The sequence below is a fragment of the Stegostoma tigrinum genome, chromosome 19, assembly GCF_030684315.1.
Source record: "Stegostoma tigrinum isolate sSteTig4 chromosome 19, sSteTig4.hap1, whole genome shotgun sequence".
Taxonomy (NCBI): domain Eukaryota; kingdom Metazoa; phylum Chordata; class Chondrichthyes; order Orectolobiformes; family Stegostomatidae; genus Stegostoma; species Stegostoma tigrinum.
The window spans coordinates 38,547,401-38,565,838 of NC_081372.1; the positions used below are offsets into that span (position 1 = coordinate 38,547,401).

At 45.9% G+C, this 18,438-nt stretch overlaps 1 protein-coding gene across 1 annotated transcript in view; it reads left to right on the forward strand.

Moving 5' to 3' along the window:
* The window catches only part of LOC125461585 (sodium- and chloride-dependent neutral and basic amino acid transporter B(0+)-like), a 176,036-nt gene that overhangs the window by 147,027 nt on the left and 10,571 nt on the right, over positions 1 to 18,438 (forward strand). Inside the window, exon 10 of the mRNA XM_059652647.1 lies at positions 13,478 to 13,596. Within this exon, the coding sequence (XP_059508630.1) occupies positions 13,478 to 13,596 (119 nt within the window). The remainder of the gene's footprint in view (positions 1 to 13,477; positions 13,597 to 18,438) is intronic.

Sequence of the window (18,438 nt, forward strand, 5' to 3'; positions counted from 1 at the left end):
GCGTTAGGCCGAAGCCAGCATTAAGATCCACTGGTCGCAAGGGTGCACAGCCAACCTGACGTCCTCCTTTCACCTCCAAGACAGCACTCTCCTCCTCTCGGTCCACAAGAGTGGGTCTTTATTTTGTTTCAGATATAAGCTAGTTCACTGATCTTGAAGGTTTGTTCCCAGATGTTTCGTCACCATTCTAGGTAACATCAACAGTGAGACTCCAATGAAGCACTGGTGTTATGTCCTGCTTTCTATTTATATGTTTAGGTTTCCTTGGGTTGGTGATGTCATTTCCTGCGTTGATGGTGTCATTTCCAGTCTGGAAATGTTCTGGAGAACAGGAAATGACATCACCAACTCACGAAATGGCATCACCAACCCAAGGAAACCTAAACATATAAATAGAAAGCGGGACATAACACCAGCGCTTCGTTGGAGTCTCACTGTTGATGTTACCTAGAATGGTGATGAAACATCTGGGAACAAACTGGCAAGCTCAGTGAACTAGCTTACATCTCAAACACAATAAAGACCCACTCTCTTGTGTACCGAGAGGACGAGAGTGCTGTCTTGGAGGTGAAAGGAGGACGTCGGGTTGGCTGTGCACCCTTGCGACCAGTGGATCTTAATGCTGGCTTCGGCCTAACGCTGGTTCAGGGGAGCAGCCAACCTGCAACGATGGCTGCGGCAAGTGCTTGTGCCCCAGGTCAGGGGGTCCGGAACACCATCCGTGTTTCTGTAAAGAAGGTGGGTGAAGGTGCACCTGTGGACCGCACCTTCTTCGTGAAGAGGGTCCTGTTGGACTGTTGTGGGTTCGCTGCTGCGGACATTTACTGCATGCAGGATTTCCCCGGAGGAGGTTTTTACGACGTGACCTTCAGGAGTGCCAAGCTTTGCGAGCGCTTCCTGGAGGTTTTCAAGGAGAAAGGAGGTGAGGGCCCCCTCTCTGTATTGACCGCTGTCCCACTGTTTGTGATGCCAGCGCAGAGGAGCCGTATGGTGACTGTACACATGTACAACCCGCATGTGCCAGCAGTTGATGTCCTGACCTTCCTTGGAAGGTACGTGAAGGTGGAAGGGGACCTAACTGACATCGTGGACCCCTTTGGCATCTGGACGAGTAAGAGGCAGGTCAAGGTGACGCTGAGGATGGGCGCAGACGGGAATGTCGTACACCCACCATCCAGCTTCGCGATCGGCGGGAGCAAGGGCTACCTGACCTATGCAGGGCAACCTAAAGTCTGCCATGCCTGTGGTAGGTCAGGTCACATGGCGGCCGACTGCAAAGCCACCATCTGCAGGAACTGCAGGGAGGAGGGACACCTTGCAAAGGATTGCCCACGAGAGAGAAGCTGCAACCTTTGCGGGGAAGCGGGCCACTTCTATAGGGCATGCCCGCGGCGGGGTACCACCTACGCCCAGGTCGCCGGCAGGGGAAATGCGGGGCCAGCCCCCCCGGAGGAGAGGAAGGCACCAGGGCCAAGCAAGGACCCCACTAATGTGCAGGAGGGCCAGGCCGTGCAGGAGGGCCAGGCCGTGCAGGAGGGCCCAGCCCTGCAGGATGGGCCCGAGGCCAACAAAGCACCCCTGCAGACTCCGATTCCCCCCCCCCCGACAACCCGGAGCCAATGGAGGCGACGACAGGCGACCCAGGGGAGTGGACAACAATCCGGAAAGCGAGGAGGAAGGTGCGTCGACGGGCCCAGGAACCGCAATCATCAGGCGGGAAGAGGCAGCTACGGGGGGCTATAAGAGCTCCTCTAACGAGGAGGATTCGGAGAGGGCCCACCCGAAGCAGAAGTTAAAGGTCTCGAGGGGGAAGGAAAGCAGCACCCCGCTTCCAGGTGAAGGGAGGCGTCCTGAGGCTCCCTCCGACACCCAGTCAAGTGCCACTGGAGCACTGGAGGGCCTCCCGGAACTTCCAGGCGGGAAGGAGGAAACAGCGCGTCCCCAGCCTGACCCGGAGCCGGACCCTCCTGCCTCCGCACCCCTGACGGGGGTATGCCACCCGGAAGGCAGCAAGGACGGTTTCCTGAGCCCGGAGAGCATCCAGCAGTTAGCCCGGGCAATGGGCATGAAGGGACAGATGGAGGGGCTGGACCTTGGACTTGGGGAGGGTACTGCAGTCACTGCCCACAATGGGGGTACGAATTGCGAGCATTAATGTGCGCAGCGTCAAGTCAACCGCTAGATGTGTGTCCACGTTGGCCTACGTGACCACCATCGAGGCGGACCTCCTGTTTCTGCAGGAGTGCGGGATACTGCACCTCGGCAGGTACGGGAAATGGTCCGGCGCCTGGACCTGTGGGCCTTCGATCTGGTCGGGGGGTAACGACTGTCGCTCCTCGGGCCTGGCTATTCTGCTGCGGGGGCGTGACTTCACCATCTCTCAAGTTCAGGAGGTGGTGGGGGGGCGCCTCCTAGTGGCTGACATCACCTACAGGAATGCTCCCCTGAGGCTGATCAACGTGTACGCCCCATCGGTACGGAGTGAGCGGTTGGCCGTCCTGCAGCGGCTTCCACCCCTGCTGGCTATGTCCAGGCCGGTCATCCTAGGCGGAGACTTCAACTGCATCATTGATGCATTTGGAAGATCCGGCGTGGGGACAGCGGGTGGGGGGAGTTAACTGGATAACACGTCCAGATTCCTGATGGGCACGGTGAAGGACGCCAAGCTGCTCGACGTCTTCAGCACCCCTGCAGACGGAGCGCAGCAGAGGTACACCTGGTCGCGGCCAGACAGGTCTATCCGCTCAAGGGTAGACTTCCTGTTTGTGACACGGACGTTCTCGGTCAGGTCCACCGGCGTCGAGCCGGTGTTCTTCTCTGACCACTGCCTCCTGCTGGCCGACTGTCACTTACAGGACGACCAGCCGGCCGGCAAGGGGACGTGGAAGCTCAACACGACTCCATTGACCCCAGAGAACGTCGAGGAGCTTAAGAGGGAGTACGCCAGTTGGAGAACTGTGAAACCCCTCTTTGAGTCTCCAGGTGACTGGTGTGAGACGGTGAAGGAGAACATCAAGAGGTTCTTTGTCCTCAAGGGTGTTCAGAAGGCAAGAGAGATGCGGGGAAAGCTGTCGCGACTCCAGAAAAGGGTGCAGAACCTGCTCCTTCTGCAGTTGATGGGGGTCGATGTCACGGAGGACCTCCGCGAGGTGAGGGGCCAGCAAGCCTTGCTGTTCGCCGCGGAGGCCTCCAGGATAATCTTCCAGTCCAGGGTCCGCTCCGTGGAGCAGGACGAGATGTGCTCGCGTTTCTTCTTTCAGAAGGTGCACAAAGAGAGCTCTGTGCTTAGCCGGCTGAAGGAGGACGACGGCTCGGTGACGTCGTCTCGGCCCGACATTCTGAGGATCAGCAGATCCTTCTCTGCCGGACTGTACGACACGAAGCCCACAGACAGCACGTCCTCTGAGTCATTCCTGTTGTCTATCACGGAGGTCTTAGACGACGGCACGAGGGAGTGGCTGGACCGGCCGATATCCCTGGACGAGCTGGCCAGAGCCCTCAAGTCCTTGCAGAGGAATAGGACTCCCGGAAACGACGGCTTACCGGTTGAGCTGTATTCCGCTCTGTGGGGCCTGGTCGGCCAGGACCTGCTGGAGGTGTACGATAGTGCGCTTCAGGCAGGGGAAATGTGCAAGTTCATGAGGAAGGGCATCATCACCCTCATTTACAAGAGGAAGCGGGAGAGGGAAGAAATTAAGAATTGGCGCCCCATTTCACTATTGAACGTGGACTACAAAATCCTGGCCAAGGTCATTGCCAACCGGGTCAGGTCTGTCCTGGAGTCAGTGATTCACCCTGACCAAACCTGTGCTGTGCCGGGCAGGAGGATCGCTGAGAGCCTCGCGCTCATCAGGGATACGATCGCCTACGTGCAGGACAGGCGGGTGGACACCTGCCTCGTCAGCCTGGACCAGGAGAAGGCCTTCGACAGGGTCTCTCATGCTCACATGAGGGACGTCCTCTCCAAATTGGGGTTCGGGCAGGGCATCCGCAATTGGATCCGGCTGCTCTACGCCAACATGGTTAGCGCAGTCTCGATCAACGGGTGGGAATCAGACAGTTTTCCTGTTAGATCTGGAGTCAGGCAGGGCTGCCCACTCTCTCCTGCCTTGTTCGTGTGCTGTGTGGAGCCCTTCGCCGCCTCCATCAGGAAGGACGTGAGCCTGAAGGGCGTGACTATCCCAGGCAGTGGAGGCCTTCAGGTCAAGACCTCCCTGTACATGGACGATGTCGCCGTCTTCTGCACCGATCGTCGGTCGGTGAGTAGACTATTGGACATCTGCGGCCAGTTTGAACTGGCCTCGGGTGCCAAAGTCAATAGGGGTAAGAGCGAGGTCATGTTCTTCGGGAACTGGGGCGACCGATCCTTCATCCCCTTCACCGTCAGGACAGACTACCTGAAGGTGCTGGGTGTTTGGTTTGGTGGAGCTGGGGCATGCACTAAGACTTGGGAGGAGCGTATCGCCAAATTGAAACAGAAGCTGGGCAGGTGGACGCTCCGGTCCCCCTCCATCGCGGGTAAGAACCTGGTTGTCAGGTGTGAGGGGCTTTCGGTACTGTTATATGTGGCGCAGGCTTGGCCTATTCCCTGGACCTGCGCCGCTGCAGTCACCCGGGCCATCTTCCACTTCATTTGGGGGTCAAGGATGGACTGGGTCCGCAGAGACACCATGTACAAAGACCTGGGGAATGGGGGAAAGGGCGTACCGAACGCCACCCTCGCCCTGACGGCTACCTTTGTGTGGGGCTGCATCAAGCTGTGCGTAGATCCTCAGTACGCAAATACCAAGTGTCACTACTTACTGAGGTTCTACCTGTCCCCGGTGTTGCGAAGGATGGGCCTGGCCTCGTTGCCACGGAACGCTCCGAGTAGTTGGACCGTCCCGTACCACCTGTCCTTCGTGGAGAAATTTTTGAAAGGAAACACCTTTGACCACAAGGCCGTCAGGCAGTGGTCAGCACATAGTATCCTCGGGACCCTTTGGGAAAAGGAGAGGGTGGATCCTGTCGTGTGGTTCCCCACGCAGACTGCCAAAGTCGTTTGGCAGAATGCCTCATCGCCAGAACTTTCAAACAAGCACAAGGACATTGCTTGGCTGGCGGTGAGAGGGGCTCTGCCAGTGAGATCCTTTATGCATGCCCGGAATCTCTGCACCACCGCACGCTGCCCTCGAGGTGGCTGCGGGGGGGACGAGACTGTCGATCACCTCCTTCTGGAGTGTGCCTATGCGCAGGAGGTCTGGAGGGGGATGTAGTGGTATTTGTCGAGGTTCGTCCCGAGCAGCTCCGTGACACGGGACTCCGTGCTCTCCGGGTTGTTTCCGGGGACGCACACCGAGACCAACATCAACTGCGCCTGGAGGACCATCAATGCGGTGAAAGACGCTCTTTGGTCTGCCCGCAACTTGCTGGTCTGCCAGCTGAAAGAACTGACCCCGACCGAGTGTTGCAGACTGGCGCACTCCAAGGTCCAGGACTACGTGCTGAGGGACGCGCTATAGCTTGGGGCAGCCGCCACCAAGGCGCGGTGGGGAAAGACCACCGTGTGAGCCCCCTCGTCCAGAAAAGGGAAAAGAACCCTATCTGGTAACTGGGCCCAGCTGGGGCCTTCCCCAACTGGTCAGGGGGCCAACTGGGACTGTGCGGAGTGACGACTGCCGGGGTGGTTTCTTTGCTTTGTTTTTTTTTCTCTCTTTTGTTTTTTTTCCTTTAGTTGGTGTACGTACCCCCGGGTAACCTGGAGTGGCTTGCATGACTGGGTAGGTGTATAAATGTTTTATTTTTTGTACATTCTATGAATAAAGTATATTTTTTTTCAAATAAAAAAAAGTGACGAAACGTCTGAAAACTAACCTTCCAGCTCAGCGAGCAAACCCACATCTGAAAGAGCAATTGCATGGCATATTAGATTAGATTTTCTACAGTGTGGAAACAGGCCTATTGGCCCAACAAGTCCACACTGACCCTTGCAGCATCCCACCCACACCTATCCCCCTATAACCCACACACCACTTTGAACGCTATGGGCTATTCAGCATGGCCAATCCACCTCGCCTGCACATCTTTGGACTGTGGGAGGAAACCGGAGGACCCGGAGGAAACCCACGCAGCCACGGGGAGAATGTGCAAACTCCACACAGATAGTCACCCGAGGCTGGAATTGAACCTGGGTCACTGGCGCTGTGAGGCTGCAGTGCTAACCACTGAGCCACCGTGCCGCCCTAAACTGGGAAATTGGTCAACTTGAGAAATATCGCAACAAACTGTAAATGTGTCAATCACAGAAAAATGTCTGAAAGCACTTCATATTTATGGAAAACATAATAATTGTGAGAAGGGATCAACAGGGTGTAGAGAATGGGGTGGATTATATTTGAGCAATAAATGCATGGTAAAGAGAAAGTAGAGATTGTTGAAGTAAAATGGAGAAAAGAAGCACAGCACAGGGATCAGGCAATACATTTCCAGAGAACTGGAGCCATAAGCATGAATGTTAACATCTTAGAGCATATGGAGTTGAGTGTGGATGGTGGGGGTCAAAAGCAGAGCAGTTCAAAGTTAAGAAGGCAGCTGGAACACATCAACCTCTAAATTCCACTTCAATGCTTTGATCTGCATACACATACTCACCTTTGTGAGTTGTAGATATATCACTGTTCCTTTCCTATCACTGGGTCAAATCCTGGAAATCCCTCCCTAAGGGCCGCGTGAGTTAACCTACAGCACATGGACTGTAGAGGTTCAAAAGGCAGCTCGCCACCACATTCTCAATGGCAACTAGGAATGGAGAATAAATACTGGCCAGCCAGTGAGAGAGAAAAAACATATTGGAACAGGTAGAACTCAAACCCAGGCCTTCTGGCCTCGTATTAGGGAAGCTATGACTGTGCCACGCGAACCCTCTTGACTGCTTTACTTTGTTTATTTTAATTTTATCTCTACCCAGAAGTGCTCCTTTACATAACTGAATGGTTTGGGGTTTGCCTTACTTTTGTTTTTGCCTGGAAATGTCATCATACACAAACAAATGGCTTTCCCAGCAAATCACCGTGACTTTTTAAAAGTATTAGTCATCACCAGTAATCACTGGTGCAGCCAATGAGAAATTTACATTCAAAGCTTATTATGGGCAGTGCAAACTGTAGTGATTATAACAAGGTCTGCCATATGGACCTCATAGAGTATGAGTTCCCTGATTGGGGCTGTTAATTTGGTTCAGTCAGGGAGTCCTGACTGACAGATAAGAACAGAAGTGTCAGACATCCTGTTTGCTGCACTGATTCTGAGGGATCTGGATCAGGGTTGAGGATTTTCCCACTTAAATAAAGGGTGACTTGATAACTGGATACCAGCCTCTGTGGAGTTATTTCATAAACCATCAACAGTGATGGGGGCAGTAGAGATAGCAGGAAGGGCTATATCAAAATGGAGTTGGAGGGGAAAATTACACTGTGTATCCCCCGCGATGTGTACCTCTCTATGAAGGCATTTAAGGGCAATAGGTCTGCTCTATTTTCTTTATCTGTTGGCCTGTTTTTAATTTTAGTATACTCTGAGGTGCTGTTATGCACAACTGACATTCCCATCACCAAAATCACCATGACTCCTCTTTTCATTCGCTTTAAATGATTCACCACAACCAGTAATCACCAATCAGTTATTTACAGCAAAGCCTGGTATGAGCAATGCAAACCATCACAAATGAGTGAGAGGTAGGGAGAGAGGAAAGGGACTAAATTAAAATGGAGTTGGAGGAGGTGGGTCTGCGTTATCAAGTGGTCAATTTGTGAATTCTAGCTGGGCAGGCTATTTCCTGTTACCAAGGGAACTCACACTCAACAATCTCAATAGGGAGATTAAGTAGTCATTTCCCTATGGGCCTTGTAAGGATTTTCATGAAGTTCACTTTGAATTTTGACATGTTAAGTTGTAAAAAGTGGCAATTTTAAAAACATGCTTCATAGCTGCAGTATGTTATTTTGTACACATACTTGGACTGAACCAGAGTGCATTGCAATTTGATTTAAACAATAAAAGTACATGATGACTTTACCTTTTGCTTTCGACGTTTCACCCCCTCCCCCAGATCTCAAACTGGACATTCCTGAGACACAGAGTTTTATAGCACAGAAACAGACCCTTTGGTCCAACTCATCCGTGCTGCCCAGAAAACCTAAATAAATCGAGTCTTGTTTGCCAGCATTTGGCCAATGTCCCTCTAAACCCTTCCTATTCATGTACCCATCCAGTTGCCTTTTAAATGTTGCTTTACTCAGAGAGTAGTAAGGGCATGGAATGGTCTGCCTGCAACACTAGTAGACTCGACAAATTTAAGGGCATTTAAAAGGTCGTTGGATAAACATATGGATGATAACGGAATCGTGTAGGTTTGACTGGCTTCAGATTGTTTTCACAGGTCAGCGCAACATCGAGGGCCGCAGGGCCTGTACTGCACTGTAATGTTCTATGTTCTATGTTGTACCAGCCTCCATCACTTTCCCTGGCAGTTCATTCCATACATGCACCACCCTCTGCATTACAAGGCTGTCCTTTGATCCCTTTTAATTTTTCTCCTGTCACCTTAGGCCTATGCCCTCTAGTTTTAGATTCCCCAACCCCTGGGAAAAATCTTATCTGTTTCACCTATTCATTACCTCTATAAGTTCACCCCTCAGCCTCAATGCTCCAGGTAAAATAGTCCCATTCTATTCAGCCACCTTCTACAGCTCAAACCCTCTAACCCAGGCAACATCCCTGTGAATCTTTTTTGAACCCTTTCAAGTTTCATAACATCCTTCCTACAGCAGAGGGACCAGAATTACATGCAGTATTCCAATAGTAGCCTAACCAAAATCCTGTACAGCCACAATATGACCCCACCACCACCAACGCCCCCCCCCCCCACAACTCCTCTACTCAATGCTCTAATCAATAAAGACAATCATACCAAATGTCTTCTTCACCATCCTATCTATCTGCAAATCCACTTCCAAGGAACTATGGACCTGAACTCCAAGGTTTCTGTTCAGCAACACTGATGTGGTATTGACCATTAGTAACAGCAGAATTGTATTCACCTACAATTTGCAGCCTCATGGTATGACAACATGCTTTACTCAAGCATTCCCTTAAAGCAGTGAACCAACCCTAGTTCAGTAAAGAGTGTGAAAGAGCATACCAGGGGCAGCAGTAAGCACGTGTAAACATGAAGTATTAACCTTGAAGCTCCAACATCGGACTGTGTGCATGCTAGACAGTGATAGCAGCATTGCACATTGAATTCTGAAGAAGTGTTATTGAACTTGAAATATTTCTTTCTCCGTAGATACTGCCAGACTCATTACTGCTTGAAGTCACACCAAGAACAAAAAAAACGATGGTTGTGATGCTAATCATCTCAGCCCCAGAATATCTTTGCAGGCATTCCTTGGGATATTGCCCAGACCCAACCATTTTCAGATACTTCATCAATGACCTTCTGTTAAATACAAGATCAGAAGTAGGAATCTTGTCTGGTGATCACATAGCGTTTAATACAAATTGCAATTCCTCAGGTACTAAAGCAATCCATGCCCACATGCAACAACCCTCAGACAATATTAACAGTTTAGTTAGATAAGCCACAAATAATATTTGTGACTTTCATGCCAGACATTGACCATCAGTTATTAAAGAGAATCTGACCATTTCCTTTTGATATACAATGGCATCACCATTGCTGAATTCTGCACAATCAATATCTTGGGTGACACCAGTAACCTCACATAATCAGCCATATCAATACATTGTCTATGAAAGCAGGTCAGGGACTGGGAATTTTGTGGCAGTAATGCACCTCCTATCTCCTCAAAGTCAATCCAATGTCTACAAGGCAGATGGCAAGAATGTGATGGAATATTAAAACTGAAAGAAGAGCAGACGCTGCAAATCAGAAACAAAAACAGAAGTTTCTGGAAAAGCTCAGCGAGTCTGACAGCATCTATGAAAAGAAATCAGAGTTAACATTTTGAGTCTGATGACCTTTCCTCAGAACTGATGGTAGCTAGGAAAATGTTGGTTTATATGCAGAAGGTAGGGTTGGGGGGAGGGATTAAGGAGAATATGATCAGTGGAGATCGAGCCCAAAGAGAGAGAAGACTGTTCAAATTCAATAATGTTATGGCCTGAACTCTCCTGTGCCCTCGCGCCCAACCCCACACACCAGGTCTTGTTGGCACACAGTCTGCCATTGCACACTGCCTATTGCTAGCCACTAACAGTCGCCAGTAACAGCCATTCATTCTCCTAGCCAGATTGTTACCCACTCCTTTGTCTGCCTAACTGTCAGTTCTTGTTTTGAGCTCTATCCCTACTTATCATTTTGTCCTTATCGTCTCCCCCACTTTATCTTGTGCGTATAAACTGGCATTTTCCGAGCCACCATCTCCGGACCCCGAAACTTTAACTCTGATTTCTCTTCACAGATGCTTCCAGCAGCTTCTGTGATGGAATTTTCTTTCCCAACAGAGAGCAACTTTGAATGCTGTCAAGAAGCTCAACACCATGCAGGACAAAGTAGCCAGTTAGTTGTCACTGTCCAAGTGACCATGGGCCCAAAATTAGAAAGAAACACACATCTGGATACAGCCTCAGTGAGGCCTCAGCAAAGACTCGCAGAGAAGACTTACAAGACTTGTGCCTCAAGCCAGTGCAGCAATCCAAATAGACCAGGGAGAAGATCTGCCTGACCAAGCTTCATAGAAGAGTGCCAACCCGACGCTGGAGAAGGAGGAGATTCCAATGGAACCGGCTCAAACGTGCAGATCATTGTGGGTGATATCATTTCACAGATGGGTAGAGCTAGACAGAGAGTGAATATTGTGGGAATTTGGGAAATACTGACATAGTGTTTTAACAAGGAATATTTTAATCATAAAATCAAGTTGACTGCAAAAAGAATTCTGTGTACCTTTGCCTCATCAACAAGAGCACACAGATAAAATGTTTTTCATACATAAACTGATGCAAGGGTCTAAAGCGCAGATAACATCACCTAATCCACCAACTTAAATGTTCATTGCCTTTACTGCCCACGCCAGTGCAGTAGTGTGCATATCCACAAAATGTATCGCAGTAAATCACCAAAGTTCCTTCAATAATGCCTTCCAAACCTCTAATGCCTAGAAGAGAATGGGCAGCAAATCTGTAGAAACATCAACCAAGCTCTCCAAGTTGCAGTCATCTTGATTGGCTCATTAATATCTAATTTTAAAAACAATTCTTTCACAGGTCAGAGTGTTACTGTCAAACCAACATTTGTTGTCTGCCCTTACTTGCTGTTGAGAAGGTGGTGGTGAGCTGCTTTTTAAAAATGCCCGCAATCCATGTTAAGTAAATAAATGCACAGTGCTGCTAAGTCAGAGTGAAAGCATGCTGTTAGTTTAGCAGTCTCCAAAAAGATGCCAGAGCTGGGGAAAATATCCTGAATGGTTTCAAAGAAAACTCCAGAAAGAGAAAACTGCTGGAATGGAAAAGAAGCTACTGAAGAGCGAGTAACATACAGAACACTTAAGTGCCAGATAATGGCCACCTCTAACAAGAGAGAATCGAACCATAACCGCTTGATGTTCATTAAGGAATAGCAATCATTGAATCCCCTCAGTCAACATCTTGGGGTTACCATTGACGAGAAATGGAACTGGATTATTCAAATGATTGCACTGGCTAAGGGCAGATGCTAACAACCCTGTGCCAAGTAACTTGCCTCCTGACTGACCAAAGTCTATGCCCCCATATGCAAGCTAAAAGCCACGAATATAACTGAATATCCTCCATTTGCCTGAAAGAATACTTGAGATTTTACACCAAATAGGCTAAAGCAGCCTATTTGATTTCGCACCATACAGACAAACACCCATTCCCTCTACCACCAACGCACAGTAGCAGTAGTCTGTACCATCCACAAGGTGCACAATAGTAATTAACTGAGACTCCTCAGACAGCATTGTCTGTGACCACTACTATCTAGAAGAATACAGGCAGCAAATACATGGGAATTCCAGCACCTCAAGTCTCCCTCTTAGCCGTTCACCATCCTGACTTGGAAATATTTCACCATTCCTTTAATGTTGCCGGATAAAAGTTCTGGACCCCCCTCCCTAATTGCATTTTGCATCAACCTAAAGCGCATAGACTGCAGCAATTCAAAAAGGCAGCTCACCATCACCTTCTCAAGGGCATACTGGAGTGGGCAATAAATTCTGGGCCAGCTATTGACACTCACATCTCATGAAAGAGTAAAAGAAAACCCTTGTGCTTGCTCTGAAAGTTCTTAGAAGTCAGAAAAAGAAAGTTGCAGAAATCAAATGAACCACACCAGCTGAACAAAGAACTTTAAAGTGCAACAGGATGACCCTTCCCTGAGGTTTGACTATTTGTAAGGTTGTTGCTGAGGGTAAAAGGATCAAAATTTCATTTCTGATATTTATAACAACATGGTTCAAAGTAGTTCATTGTTTTTCCTTTTTATGTGCAATGAACATTGATGTTATTTTGTGGAAATTACATTAACAGCTACTTGTGAATATGTTCAGTGACCAAGCATCATGGTTAATAGCAGCAAAAATAAAAGCCAAGGTCTCACTCTGGGACCTGGCTTATCTCAGTATCATTACCAGCTGGATCAAACCAAGCAGGCTGGGCAAACTGAAGGCAGGAGTTTAAAAAAATCGCAATATCTCAATACAGGCATAAGAAGCAGCCTCCAGAGACCAAATGATACAACTTGTTCTTGAGAAATAAAGAAGGAAAAGAATAAGAAAAAATATGAATAAAAGTAAAAAGAGCTTGGGGACCCCAAGCCGTGAAGCTGAAACAAACATCTGAGAGACCGTGAGAAGCTCTGAGGCTGCTGGCTTATGTGACTCAAATAGACACACTCGGTCCTTTACTCACAGTGATCTTCTTGTGACCTGACCTCTTTCCCCTGCTCAACACGCCAACTTTATGCATCACAAAATCAGCTTTTTTTGATCATTCTGCTACATTGGCATCCCTTTCAGTCAATCTCCGAGAGGTATGTGAAATGTACTTTTACCTGTCAAACTCCTTCTTGAGAGGAAAGTGCCTTTTCAATTCAAAGTCTTGCGCATTATAAACAGGAAACATGACAAGTAGGTGAGTAAACATAAAATTCAAAAAATGTCAAAACTCAGAACTAGAAAATGTAATTTTGAAAGTACAAGTTGTACAATGACCACACTCTACACATTAGGTACATTTTGGCAGACGACAGGAAACTTTCCCTTGTTGAAAACCCCAATATAGTAAAATGAAAACTGACTATTTTTTCATGTTTTGAAGAATGAACTCTGGGCTTTGGCAAGGCAACTCATTCTGTCTTCCAGTTTGCATTGTTTTAGATTACTTAGAAAGAGCATTAAGTGTACATATGATCTAGAAAATGAATCAATGATTGATATTTGATTTTTTTTACCAGAAACAATTACAACAAGTATAGCAGATGCACTGCCAAATTTTATGCAATCAAGATACTTTTCAGTGGTAACCTTCCTTTGTCTATCATTCTATTTCCTTGGTCTCATATTTGCAACACAGGTATGGAATCCAATTATTTTAAAATGTCATTCTTAAAATTAAAAATAGAATGATCATAAATAGCGTGTATTAAAACATAATATTTTTATAAAAGTGAGCCTAATCTACTATAATGAAAATGTGACTTTTGAAAGGTACAATTCTTGAGATTTCACTTGCTAAAATTAAGATAAGTATAACTGATCAAGGTCCACCTGTAGAAATAAATGCTATTCTTTAGTACATTTTCAATGGCTGATAAACCAAGTAGTTCATATATACAGCTACACCACCAACTGCACCAGTACAAGCTGCCACAGTACCCTACTAGTATAGGCTGTGAGAAAAACAGTGACAGAGTGAAAAGGTACTTAAGTGATCACTAATTAGCAAATTGTTCATGCAATTATGATATGCATATTATTTGGTCAAGTTATGTGATGACAAGTTAAAGCTGATGTAATAATCACACAAACATGTGCCGAGACCCTCTGTGGTCATATGATGCATTGTAGATGGGGAGAAAAAAACCAACAGACAAAACCAAAAAAAAAACTAAGTGTACATTAGAGAGAAACCTATTGGATTATGCAGGCAAAATCCTCTGCTTAACAATGTCATGGGAACATCATCAGCATAAATACATTTATGATTCAAGGTGAAAGCGCACCATCACCTTCTCAGAGCAATTTGGCTAGGCAGTAAATGCCCAGCATCATCTACTTTCAGAGAATGTTTTATTTAACTATAAATGAGGAAAGTGAGCATAAATGGTTACAATACCTCTTAATGCTGTAATCCTGTACCATTCACAGCAAGCTTCAGTAATGTTCACACCCATGTCAAACCAAAGAAAATGTTAAAAAATCCCCATTGAACAAATTCAGGAAAACTGGAGAATCTCTTCGCATTAAGAATTTCTTAAGGTGAAACATGAGTAAAGGATAAATGACATAGGAGACAGCACATTCTGTGGGCTCAAATTATATGTTCAGAATGAATACAAACATCTGCTGCCCCATCACCACAAAGGGATTCTTCACAAGCAAAAACAGACATTGCTGGAAGCGTTCACTGGTTCTGGCAGCATCTGTGATGAGAAATCAGAGTTAACGTTTTGGGTTGAGTGACTCGTCCTCCGAACTGATGGTAGCTAGAGATGTTTCAGTTGTGAGCCAGTTTAAAAAGTTTTGAAACTGAAGTGGAATCGGCTGCTATAATATTCTAATAATAATGATCAATTTTTGATTTTGACTTCATTCACATACTAATTTACAACTGTGCTGGGAAATTTAGATAGGTTTTGGGAAGTTGTAACGAGGGCTTGGTCTCTGCTTCTCTAGGGCATAATCTTCAGTTTACATTATAACTAGAATCAAGTAGAGGCTGATATGACTGTAGTTTGCCTAGTCACTGACTGTATCACATGTGTTTTGGCTATAAGTAACATAGTTTAATATCTGGTTTTGCTGATGGAGAACCTTTGAATAAACTTTATTTATTTTATATTACTGCAACAATGCCTGCCTTACATTTGGTCTTATCTTTCATGACATGGTAATCGGAATTTTCAGGCTTATGATCAACTTGATATGTCATTAAAACAAAACTTACACGTCTAGTGCGTTTGTTGTACAGAAGGGTCTCAAGTTGCATCACAAAATAAGAGACTAAGTTAAATGAGGACATATTAGATCGGGGACCAAACACTTGGTCAAAGAGATGTCTTAATGGAGAAAGACCTCAAGGATACCAAGAATTGCAGATGCTGGAGTCAGAGTCAAATGAAAAAAATGGGGTAAAGAGGCGAAGAACTGTGCAGAGGAAAGTCTAAAGCTTGGGGTCTAGGTAATTGAAGGCAGGCCCATCAAAGTTGGGTTATTAAAATTGAGATGTACAAGAGACTGGAATTAGAAGAGCGTAGATATTGTAAAGTGTTGTGGAGCTGAAGGAGATTACAGAGATAGGGAGAGGAGAACATGGAGAGGTTTGAAAATAAGAATGAAACTTTGGAAACAATCATACTGCATGTCAGGGAGTGAATGAAGGTTAATGGGTGGATGGAACATGAAGTAACTAGACTTGTTTTAGAACATTGAACATAGAACAGTACAGCAGAGTACAGGCCCTTCGGTCCACAATGTTGTGCCGAACTTTTACCCTAAATCTAAGGTCTATCTAACCTCAACCCCTACCTTATACTATCATCCATCTGCCTACATAATAGCCATTTAAATGCCCCTAATGAGGCCGACACTACCCTCTCCAGTAAGGCATTCGACGCCCTAACCACTCTCTGAGTAAAGAACCTACCTCTGATGTCTCTGCTATGTCTACCTCCACTCACTTTAAAACAATGCCCCCTCGTAATAGCTGCCTCCACTCTAGGAAAAAGTTTCTGGCTGTCTACTGTATCTATACCTCTGATCATTTTGTACACCTCTATCAAGTCATCTCTCATCTTTCGTCATTCCAAAGAGAAAAGCCCTAGATCTCTCAACCTTTCCTCGTAAGACCTTCCCTCCTTTCCAAGCAACATCCTGGTAAATCTCCTTTTCCAATGCTTCCACATCTTTCCTGTATTGAGGCAACCAGAACTGGATACAATACTCCAGATGTGTCCAAACCAGGCTTTTGTATAGCTGGAGGATAACTTAATCGCTCTTGAATTCAATCCCTCTGTTAATGAAAGCGAACACACCATACACCTTCTTAACAACTCTATCCACCGCTTTGAGTAAAGGTAGAGACAGGAGAGAATCAGATGATCTTCAATTTATTATTTGTTATGAGAGACAAGCAAGAAGTAAGTTGGAATTGTCAAATTTAGAGGCAACATAACATGAATGAGGGTTTCAGCTCCACATGCTGAGGCAGGGATAAAGTCAGGTTTTTTTTTATTGAATTGGAAATGGGCAGCCTCAATGATGACACCAAAATGAGATCAGAAATTTATGATCAATGTGTGCAAACAGACTAGATTAATTTCACATTGCTAACAGCAGATGGATACACCCAGTAAGGAAATGGAGCCTGGAGCAGAAACCAAAAGACAATGGCTTCGGTTTTCTCAACGTTTAATTGGAAGAAGTTGTTGTTCATCCAGTACAGGATATCAGATAAGCCAATCTGATAATTTATCCACAGTGGAAGAGTTGACAAAGGCAATGATGAAAAAGTATGAGGTGCCATCCACATGCACGGAAAAATCTCTCTACTATCAGACAATACATCTGATGGACACTATCGAGATGAAACACAAGAGGATGCCAAAGACAAGTCCACAGATGTTTGAAGGTCCTCCATGATGCAAACTTGGCTGCACTATTTCTCAATCTATGTATTACATCATGCAAATAAATTTCAGAATCTATGTGCTGCCCCCATCCCCCACTTCACTGGCAGTTTTGATGGGTGAGGAGGCATGAGTAAAATTTAGTTTCTAACCAGATGTCCCAACGCTTACGTACCTTATCTCTCGGTCACTGCTTTTCCCATAGTCCATACCAGTAAGATACTGTGGCAGTCTTTACTGAAGCAGTTGTTAGAAGTCACCTGTGACCATCATAGGCATCTCCCCCACCACAACCTCCCACCAGCACATCATTCTACCAACTGCTCTCTGGTAACCCTCCTCCCCTTCGTCTGGCCTCACAGTCTCAGTCTCCAACTCTCCTGATAAATACCCACCCCCACCAACTTGCCATCCCACTGACGCCCAAAGAAATATCTGAAAATTTCGAACAGATGCTTGTTTGGGAATATATTTAAGTATTAGATGTAACAAGATTTTCTATCAGTCTGGGTCCATTCTTCTAAAGCGCTTCTGTTGCTGTTTATGCTGATCTGCCACAATTTGATTTCTACCCGTTGGCTTACATTACTAATGTGTGGCAGTGCCCTTTCACTAGCCAGCATTCACAGGGATCCATTTCAGATCCATTGCATGTTCCGCTGAGATTAGCTGAAAGAAATGGGCAATTAGAAATCGTTAAATATGCATTCGATATATGAGCAGAAAGCTATTGTTATTGTACAAGGCCTAATGTGCTTTCTTCAATTTTTAATGGTAATTTAGTGGGGTTAATTATTTATCGAGCAATATCATTAACAGTGATTTCTACCCTGGAATGTTTGTGGACATGTTTACTTGAAGAGAATGAAAAATATTGATTAAGTGCAGAAATTTGCTCATAGAAAATCAACTCAAATATTTATATAGTTCAACGAATATGTCCTGCATATTTAAATCAGGTATGTAAATTCTATCCATGTAAGATATATGGCATTTATAGCTGTCCCACATGGTGTTGCAACTGAGTAAACAAGCTGAGTATCTGTACCTGTTCCTCTTTATGCAAGTTGTAGCAAATTCCATGCCAGACAGTAAATATAAATTATTTTCAGTAGAAATATCTGTAATATGGATAGTTGCTATTATTTTTGAAAAATTATCATAGAACCTCAGAATGGTTACAGCATTAAGCAGTTTATTTCACCCATTGAGGCCAAGGGGAATTTTGATAGTCCAACTCCCCTTGCTTTTTCTCATTAGTGGTTCCGGCCTCTTTCAAAAATCGTGGCTGAATCTGCCTCTGACACAGTTTCCAGAAGTTCATTCCCAATTCCAAGATCTGACTGTAGAAAATATGAAATTTACATTGCTTTTTGTTCTTTTGCCAGTTACCTTAAAACACCTTCCTCTGCTTCTCAGCCACATCATCAGTAGGAAATATTTCTCTCCATCTATTCTGGCAGAACTCTGAAAATGTGCTTCATCATTTTTTTTCCCACTAATTGGTGACTGATACGAAACATTTTGTAATATAATGGTACCTCTATGATTATGAAGGAGAGATAAAA